The following is a 10,211-nucleotide window of genomic DNA, read 5'->3' as shown; positions in this document are numbered from 1 at the left end:
AGCAGGGGTGGGGGGAGTGGAAATAATTGCATCGGTCCTGGGACATGACATGAGATCAGCTGTTACTTTCAAGAAAGCTGGTTCTGTATCTCAAGGATCTTGATAACTCAGCAACAGAAAAATGATCTCACCCTTGCAACTAAAGTGGCTCTCTTTGCCCAAATGAAAAGCTATCTCAGTTACAGGCTGCCTAACTTGATTTCAATGGTACGGACACTCCCAAAGGTGTTTTTGATGTGCCATCATATGAGAAACTATTAGGGAAAAATGGAAAGGAAAGTTCAGCACTTTTCTGGGAGAAAGGGCTGTGATCAAAGAAAGATCTCATTAAGTTTGCTTTGCCATCCTCGATCTGATAAGGTCTACTGCCTGCTGTAAGCATAGGCATTTGACTTTGGCTAAGTCTGACAATGTGTTTAAGATTACAGTTCCAGTATCCTATGACACTGCAATCTACAGTTTACCCCAAAGCTAGAAGTGAGAAGATCGGTTCTACAATATGGAAACAAGAAAGGAGGCCCTGTACAAAACAGTATTGATGAAAACTAGTTTTTGCTACTGTTTGGAGATGGGAGAACCTTGGCTGGGGAATTCAGACTTCTCACCTCATTTGTGATTAGCAAAGCAAGTGCTGAAGAGGAGTACAACCTACTACAGGAAAAAGTGCTTATGTTGTTACTTAGTTGACTAGCTGTTCTTCATCTTGCTTCTCTGTTAGTGAGCTATTCCATAACGCATGTGTTCTCGAATAAAATTGCTCTTTACTGCAGGTTGGGGAGGAGTTCTCGCCACAGAATATAGTCTATCTGAACCTGTGGTGTTTGCCTTTCATTTGCGTTTTTGGGGTAGTTGGAATGGAATCTGACAAAGTGGGGTGCTTCAGAGAGACACAACTGGAAGTCTGCTGTTTATCTGGAGGGAATTAACGTGCGCCGTTGTGCAGAGAAAGCTGCTGTAACATCGGGATTCAGCACTCTAGAATGCCCTTGGTGGCAGCTTGAAGGAAGAAGCCATTTTAGGAGGCACAATTTAAAAGTAATTTATCTTTTGGGCATGTTTTTTGTTTATTAAAGGAGCCACCTACATTTATTCTACGAGCAGAACCTCTTGGAATTTTTGGTTGTTTGAAAGCTTAATATGGCTGTTAACTCAGAAAGCAACTGCACTGAATCAGTTTTCTCAGAAGGCATTTCAATTTCAAGTCTTCCATCTATTCATTAAAGATTCAGCTCATCTGCAAATCTGTTTACTCCATAACTTGGTAGTAGTGCCAATACGCATCTGATTTCCACAGAATGTGACATATGGTTATTCGTTAGTCTTTTTACTTCTTATTTTAGATCATGTGGGTTTTATTCTCCTCTCCCCCCCCCCTACCCCCCCCCAGCCTTCAAGGAGACCAAGTTAATGGATTTTTCATGAAGAAGAACTTCGGATGAAATGGAGTGGTTATGTTACAGAAGCAACACCATAACTCTGCTGGCACTTCCCTAACATCTCTCCACAGGACATATTTTCAAAGCTGTAGATGTGCACAAGCAACTAGTTTCTGCTTAATGAATTTGTTCTACTAACATGTTACTACATACCAGCTCAGCAGTCCTCCAAGCCCTGACTGACCCAGGGCTTCAGTCCCCCTTAAACCCTAAGTCTCTGATGGAAACAAATGGCAAGCTTCCATAGCGCTCTGCTTGTGCCCCCAGCATGGATTTTCTACTTAATTGAGTGGTATGTGCTACAAATGCCAAAATTAACGTTTCTTGCCAAAACAGGGACATGAGACCTCCTGTGATGTGGGTAGTTGACAAGAGCTATGTAAATGTTTGCATTTACACTTGCAGTTGGTTCATAAGAAGACATTCACTGTTAACTATACAGTGGGCTGCTCCTCAGTGTCACATTAGGAAAGCTGCTTTTCAAGTTCTGAGGGTGACAGTGGATTCACTGGCAAGAAAATCCCCACTTACTAACTGTTGTAGGCTCACAGAAAAATAAAGGAATGCATGAGAATGTGAGTTAGTTAGAATTGAAATAATACTATTTGCTGTTCTTTCAGGTGAAAGAAATCAATAGGAACACTATATGCTACCTATGAAGGATTCCTCAGCCCCGGTTTCTACTACATAAAATTGTATACCTAATCAAAATATGTAATTTTCTTTAACTACTTTTGCTAAGAGAGTAATCAGTAGAGTGAGGCGGGCCATACAGTTGGTTTGTATGCAATGAACATTTGTGGCTAGCTCGGGGCTGAGACCTCTCAATGAACTCTCTGTACTGTCAGACAGAGTGTGGCTGCAGAGAGAGAGAGAAAGAGAGGGAGAGGGAAAATGGGGACGATGACCTGGCTGCAAAGGAGGCCTCTTTCGTCACAGCAGAAAATACCTACCTTCAAAACTCCCCCAGGACTAAGGCTGTGTGGAGGTACCATCTGTTGCAGGCCATGTAGTATTCAGTGAAGTGCGTCACAGTTTTTAATATGGATTCAGTTGTTGGTAATGGCAAAAAACATCTGGTTGCCCTCTTCACTCACAGTTGTAGAGAAATCTTTGTTCCAAGTGAATAGGCCTCTACAAATCTCCATGAGCAAAACCATCTAGAAAGCAAAGAAAGCACTTGAAAATGAGCCTTACGATCCAAACAGATCTTACAGTGACATTAAAAAATAGAGAGTAAAGCAAATCAGTCAATTCTTTTACCCCCCGCTAATAAAAGGTTCAAAGGTGCTCACCATCTACTACAGCAGATGGCAGAAACCACTTTAAATGGGAGTAAGACTCCTATAGTATCCACAACACATGCAACCCCAAGTTTACAAGAGAAACTCCCCTCTCATAGAGTTATCTAACCTGTCAATCGAAAGCATGACTTTAGAACACACAATAAATTTATTCCAGTGCACAACATGAAAATACACTGTTTATAAAAATACTGCTGTAGGCATTGAAGTGTAACAGAAAAAAACCCGTCATCATACTCAGTACTGCTTTGGGGTTTTGGTGAATTTTTTTTTGTGTAAAAAAACCTCCTGAGCAGTAAGAGTTAATAATAAATAGCTGTTAGTACACAGACAGGTTTCAGTTTAAAAAACATAAAAGTGATATACTTTCACTCCATTGCACTTCCTGTTGTGTTGGGGGGAGGGGGGAAGGGAAGGGGGAGGAAAATCTATTGAGAAAACTTCAGCTTTATTTATTGTTTTGAAGTGTGAGCTCTTTGCTGATTCTAATCCCAGTTTATGCACCAAAATGTGGAAGGTGTAAAAGCTAGTGACTTGTTAACAAGGCCTGTTTGTTAGCTACTTAAAGAACAAATTACGCTATAGAAGTACCTCAGGGCCTGATCTTACTTGGGGCATGTAGAATAGAGCTCTTTCCTTGAATTGGCCATCATCTAAAAAAACCCAACCCAAAACTAGGACACAGAAGACTATGGAACCTGAAAGGCGAGAGCTGAAATGGTCAGTTCAAGATGACGTAAGAGGCCCAGAACCAGCACTGAAAATGAAAAAAGTTCTCCCAGGACTCCTTTATAGCCATGCACTCAGAATTATGCTGCTTTAGATAGATATGATTCTATAAGGGATCATGCAAATAAATTTGGTAGCGTAGGGTTGACCACATTAGTTCCTGTATTTCTAGTCTGAACTAGATGTTTCCAGGAGTGTATGCACAGCTGACTAAGCTAACAAATTACCCTAACAAATTACATCCTGAACTTATTGCACAGCACAGAAGGAAGACCCTAACATCTCTAATAAACGCACAGGAGCAAATAAGGGTGCATAATGCTCAGCAGACAGCACCATGGCTACACACTGCATCCATACAATGATCTCTTCTGTGCACTGTACCTTTTGAGGTACACCATGTGCCAGGGTGGTGCTGGGGGGCCAGCCAGGCTGCTTTCACAGCAGCCAGCACTGCTCTCGTCTTGCAGACCTCCCTGTCTTCTCCCAGGCAGGAGCTTAATCTCACAGCATAGCAACAACAAATAAAATATTGAGTGTGCAGGCTGAACTAAAGCTCACAGACAGTTACTTCCTCAGGAAGAGCAATCACAAACTGACTCACAGCCCTGCCCTCCCAGGAAACAGCTTCCTCCTATTATCAAACATTGGGTACAGATGAACCACGATCACTTCTCTCTGCAACACACAGCTAACTGCACCAGGCCTCTTGCTGTTGGGAAATCTGCTCGTGTTGAGCTGCATTCAAATGAAATAGGCAAACTTTGAAAGTGTAATTAGTTATGAGGGTAATTTGTGCCAAATAATACAATGCCAGAAAAACACACACTTCCAGTGCAAGAGATTGTTTCTGCATGCAGTCAACATTATTTATCATACCCCCCCTTTTTTTTTTTTTTTTGGACTAATTACCTGCCCTGTGTTCTCTTACCTGACTCCAGAACAATTTTTTGTAGTTTCCAGTGCATACACATAACACGCCTATACAGTCAGAAGAAATGCCACCACGCCAGTGAATCTATTGGCTAAGTAAAACCAGTGTCTATTGAAAGCAGCGTCCCTTTGACTTGATCTGTGGATAAACTTTTTTTAGGTTTGTCATATAAGAATTTCCTATCTTGTGGTGGGTATGTATTTGTCAGTTTTACTACAGCACAGTGCTCTCTCTAGTGTCCAAACTGTCAATTGCAATTACAGGATTCAATGCCATTTGTCTGTTCAAAACGAACCACATGTAATAAAATCACAGGCAATACAACTCTGTTGCTAATGCTTCTAAAGAAACAAATGTTACAGACTATTTGAGGTCATAAATGCCAATTTCTCCGAGTTTGCAAGTCTCTAAATAGATAACACTTGGGTAACTATCAGCTCTTTTTAGTGTAGACAATAAAGCACTAACAGCCATGAAGATAATCTGCAACAAAACCAAATTTTCTTTCCACTAGCTCCAGAAATAATACAAACTGTATGAACTGTACAAGAAAGGTTAATCATGAATTAAATTTCATCTGTACAGAGGGAGTATGTGGATGATTTCCCCCAGCAAAATAAGCTAGTCAGCTGCTCAGAGTTCTGGGCACTCCTTACAGTTATATTGTAAATGACGCTGTCTCACATCACACCATGCTTACAATAATATAATGAATAGGCATGTTCCTTCCTACTTAACCCACCAGCTGGTTCCACAAAATACATCATCTCTGCTAATATTTCCTCCTCACACTGTACCCCTGCTCCACTGTGGTGGTGCACCACTAGGTGCATTTCTTCACTAACTGCTCCAGCGTGGGTCCCTTCCTTGGGGTGCAGCCCTTCAGGAACGGGCTGCTCCAGCGTGGGTCCCTGCTCCAGCACAGACTCCTCTCTCTATAGCTCCACAGCTCCTGCCAGGAGCCTGCTCCAACACGGCCTGCCCACGGGGTAGCAGCCTCCTTCGGGCAGCCCCCTGCTCCAGTGTGCACCTCCATGGGCTGCAGGGGAATATCAGCCCCACCGTGGACCCCCATGGGCTGCAGGGGCACAGGTGCCTCACCATGGTCTGCACCATCGGCTGCAGGGGAACCTCTGGAGCACCTCCTCCCCTCCTTAACTGACCTTGGTGTCTGCAGGGCTGCTGCTCTCACAGATTCCTGATGCTTCTCTCTCATAGCTGCTGCACAGGGTTTTTGCCCTTTCTTCTCACAAAGGCCCCACCAGCTTGGCTGTGGGGCTCAGCTATGCCCTGTGGTGGGCCAGTGGTTGCGTCTGGTGCAGGGCAACTCCTGCAGCCTCCTGCCAGCTCCTGGGCACCTGCTCCAGCATAGCCTTCCACACATGGAAGGGCAAAATCGGTGTGGGAAACAAAGGTAGTATATTTCACATTAATTGTTCCATTTAATGAACTTCTACAACCAGGGAAGCAACAGCTGGAAGCAGCAATTTGGGTTGGGAAATAGTAAATAAAGAAAAAAAAAAACAAACCATAAAACATAAGATTAACATGAAGGCCAGGTTGGATAGAGTCTTGGGCGACATGGTCTAGTGTGAGGCGTTACAGCCCATGGAGGGGGGTTGGAGCTAGATGATCTTAAAGTCCTTCCCAACTGTAACTATTCTATGATTCTATGAAAGAAGTAAATAAAGATGAGCCTCAAATGGAAGTGGGATGCCTACCCTAAGGCAGCCTCACCTTGAAACCCACACAACCCCAGCTGCGGCCCCTTCGGACACCAGTAAAGACGTGCCAGCGGTGGGGGAGGGTAAAGGAACTCGCTGTTAAAGTCCTTGTATTTCACAAGCGGCTCTGTAAAGGTGTGGAAACGGGACGACCCCGCCTCGGGGCAGCCGCGTCCCGCCACTCGGAGCCGCGCTCCCTCTCCTCAGCCCAGACTACGTTTCCCAGAGGGCGGCGGCGGTTGCGCATGCGCGGAGCAGCCCCGCCTCGCCCCCGCCGCCCTGCGCTGCCCTACCCAGCTGTGCCCTGACAGCCGAGTCGGGCTGCTGTGCAGCGCAGTCGGTCGCGGGGTAGCGGAGCGTCATGGCGGCGGGCTTGAGGTTTGACGGGCGGGTGGTGCTGGTGACCGGCGCTGGAGGAGGTGAGCAGCGCCATCCCATCCCATCCCATCCCATCCCATCCCGTCCCGTCCCGTCCCGTCCCATCGCAGGGTGCGGTGTGGAGGGCGGCGGCGGAGTCTGTGGCGGGGCTTCCCGCTGGAGGCCGGGGGTGCGGACAGGCTCCGTCGTGCCCCGCGGTGGCCGCCGGGGACGTCTGTGAGAGGCTCGCTCGTCCAGCCCGGGGTGTTTTCCCTCGGAAGGCAGAGGCGTGTCGGCAGGAGGGGGACGCACTGCAGGGGAGCCGGGCCCGCGGCGGCCCGGTCAGATGTCGGCCATCGCCGCGGCGGTGCCAAGGCTGTACAGGGGTTACCGCTGAGCTTGCTTAGAGCTACTCCAGCTCGATAAGAGCCCCGTACTGCTGAAAATGAGCTTGCCAGCACTGCCTCTATGCGTGCTCTCTGTTGTTTAAGTACACGGGAGAAATCACACTACTTGCAGTAGTGGATGTCCTGCCCCACGTGCTGTTTTGGTATCCTAATTCCTTCCAGTTTCGCCTTGGACCCAGTGACTGACGCTTGCAGCCTGCGTGGTCTGATATTGCTGTTCCAGGAGGGGTTTGACGTGTGCCATTGCTGCTGCAGAAAGCAGCCTCCAGCGTGCCGCTGCCTTCCCAGCCTCCTTCTGTGAGGCCTTCTGGAGGCACAAGGGAGCAGGCAGCGGAGAGGTCAAAGGGTGGGGAGAGGTTTCATTCGGCAGGAGGGCTGTGCTGTGCTGTTGGTGGGCTGCAGGCCTGGTCTCTCCGGGGAACAGAGAAGGTGGTTCTGCAGTGGAATGCTTGGTTTTGCCAGGAAATTGTGGGTTTGTGTTTGTTGTTGTGGTGTGCTTTTTTTTTTTTAATTATTTTTATTTTCTTCTCATGTTTTGTTTGATTGTATTTTTTTTTTTCCTTCTTACTCTGAATGCGTGAGAATGCATTTGACCTTTGCCTACTCTGGTACTTCCAGCGAAGATATGAGCTGAGTATGGCCAGGGGTGAGGCGAAGTTTGTTGTTGTGATAAGCTGCTAAAGGAGCTTGTTCTGTCATCCTTCAGGAAGATTCTTTTCCACAGTAAAGTTTTGCTCTTTTTTTTGTGGAGCTGCATATAGAGAAGTCACTTTGGAGGCCTAGATGATGTGATGTCTTGCGGAGAAGGACTATGCACATGAGATTTTGTGGAAAGCACTCAGGTCACCTGCAGCTGACAAACCAGAGAATAACTGAGGCCAGGTCTTTGCATGGTGATTTTCAGCTTTTGCCAGGCCTATGAACTATGTGCTTCTCTATGTAACAAGTCTAACTGAAGAACAGGTTGAGACCTTAGGTATTAGCAAAACAAAGACATTGTCAACACTGATTTTTGAATTGGATGCTAGCGAGCAGCTCAGAGCTCGGAATTTATCTGAAACATCTTGATCACTAGTTTGTTTCAAAGTGAGGCCTTTTTTCACATAAACAGGCATCTAAAAATGTACGTTTCTTTTCACTTTGGGCAAATCCCCTGTGAAATATTGTTGTGGCCTGTCATGTAGCATTGCCACTGCAAGCTGATTTTTTTTATTTTAAGATTAGTTTTGATTCTTTAGCATTCAGTCCTTGCTTGCTAATTGAGAATACCAGCACATATAACACGGTCTGGGTTTTGTGCACTTCTCAGTTGTGTGGCTTTTCAAAACAAAAAAAATTTGCTTGGACTTGGTTAGCATCAGGCAGTGGCTGCACCTCATGTGGTACACTCCATTGCAGAGACTGTGATTGGAGTCTTAAGGAAAATTCCAGTTTGTTGGTGTGAGATCAGTGTCTTTCAATACAACCTAAATAGTTCTGATTTTTCCCCCCATTTTTTTCTCTTGAGAACTAGCTTTGAATGTTTTTGTGAAGGGCAAAGAGATACTGTTGCACTCGGAGAAACTTTTTTCTGACCAGTCATATTTTGATCAGTCAAATCTCAGTTTCTTTTGGAATGAAAAAATTATTGTTGATGTCAATAACTTTTGAATGATACAGTGGATAATTATTTCTCATAACAAATAACTAATGTATAACACACCTGGAATCTAAGCCAGAGTAAAGGTGCACAAGTCTTGCTTTTGAATGTGAGGCAAAAAGTTAGGATAGGTAAACTGTGGGTGCATCTGGTTAACTGTGGTATTAAGTGGTTCCTTTATATCCAGATAATTGGAGGGGTATTGTAAGTACATCTTCACTGACAGTTAAATTTTGTTCAGTTTCTTCTTCAAATATTAAAGACTAACTTTAACCAGGGAGGTATCTTGTTCACTTAGAATGTAATTAATTAACTTGAAACATCCCCTCCTTCAAGGTTAACACCAAGACATTAAACTTTCTGCCTTACAAATGTATTTTTCTATCACAAGCACAAACTCAGCAGCAGACAGCTTTCCCTGATGGTTCTGTCCAGTGCAATAACAAAGAGTAAGCATGGGGATTTTTATTTTTTTGTTTCTTCTGACTGGAGCCTTTTGTCTACAATTTATCTGTTTTGTTTACTTTCATGTTTTGAGCTTATATGAAACTTTTAACTCCTGGGGTAATTAGTGTTTTACTTTGAATGTTTAAGGTGTTTGTGTTGATTTGGTGCATTTTTCCTCACACAATTTGTTTTTGTGTAGCTTTTTCTCTTGAGTTGTGATCCAGGACACAAATTGACTCTTTTTTTCTTTTTTTACCTTTTTTTTTTTTTTTTTTCTTTTTTTTCTTATTTTAAACTAGGTTTGGGCAGGGCATATGCTCTGGCTTTTGCTGAAAGAGGAGCTTCAGTAGTTGGTAAGTTTTATTTATGTTAACTAACTTGATCTAGACAATAACCTTTGCCTTTTTGCATTGCATTCAACAGTCCATGCCCTTTTAGACAGTAACCTTTGTTATTTAATGTTTCTTTTGTCTTATCTTTTGCTATTTAAATTTTGCTTCTAAGCTTTATTTTCTTATGAAACAAATTGCCCAAGTTTGACCAAGGGCTTATTTTTTCTGGAAAGCCGGTTTGAATCAGATAATTTCCTGGACTTAACTTTCATCCATGTATACCAACCTTTACTGTGAGTCGTGGCCAGAGAGGGTGTTGTCTTAGGTGAATACTGCTCAGAAACTTTCAATATCACTGGTTGAAAATGTATGTTATCTTCTGTTACCTTACTGCAGGAAAGAAGTTATTGAAATGTAGAAAGCACAGAACGTACTGAAAGTACACTGCGTTGTTTCTGCAGTGCATTGCACAGGAGGGCCATCTGGCCTTAGTGACAGTGCCAAATAGCTCTCAGTAAAGGATTTCTGATAGTTCCATAGCCATTTGGTTGAACCTTCTTCAGGGAATACTTAGTTGTGCAAAATGCTGTATCACAAGCTAATTTGGAAGGGTAAGTTACATTCCTGGGCATTCTCCAGCAGTTGCCATTGCCATTTTTAGATAGGATGTTAGGAAAAAATTCTTCACCAAAAGCGTTGTCAACTACTGGAACAGACTGCCCAGGGAAGTTGTTGAGTAACCTCTGGAGGTATTTAGAAGACTCTTCAGATGTGGCAGTCTAGGGATGTGGTTTAGTGGTGGACTTGGCAGTGGTAGGTTAACAGTTGGACTTGATCTCAAAGGTCTTTTCCAACCTAAACAATTCTATGATTTGACTGTCTATGAATTTGTACAGGTATGG

General features: G+C 44.1%; 1 protein-coding gene across 2 annotated transcripts in view; it reads left to right on the top strand.

Annotated features, from left to right (window-relative positions):
* The first annotated feature begins 6,380 nt into the window (after positions 1 to 6,380).
* The window catches only part of HSD17B4 (hydroxysteroid 17-beta dehydrogenase 4), a 63,337-nt gene continuing 59,506 nt past the window's right edge, over positions 6,381 to 10,211 (top strand). The window contains exons 1-2 of one of the 2 annotated variants that reach the window (XM_030512124.1): positions 6,381 to 6,546; positions 9,277 to 9,330. In XM_030512124.1, coding sequence (XP_030367984.1) covers positions 6,489 to 6,546; positions 9,277 to 9,330 — 112 coding nt within the window. In that variant the 5' untranslated portion in view covers positions 6,381 to 6,488. Of the gene's footprint in view, positions 6,547 to 7,135; positions 8,980 to 9,276; positions 9,331 to 10,211 lie in introns of those variants that run through there. The other variant, XM_030512125.2, reaches the window with a different exon arrangement.

Source organism: Strigops habroptila, chromosome Z (assembly GCF_004027225.2).
Source record: "Strigops habroptila isolate Jane chromosome Z, bStrHab1.2.pri, whole genome shotgun sequence".
Lineage (NCBI taxonomy): Eukaryota > Metazoa > Chordata > Aves > Psittaciformes > Psittacidae > Strigops > Strigops habroptila.
Note: the sequence above shows the minus strand (reverse complement) of the source record. Positions and strands in the feature narration are given on the sequence as shown.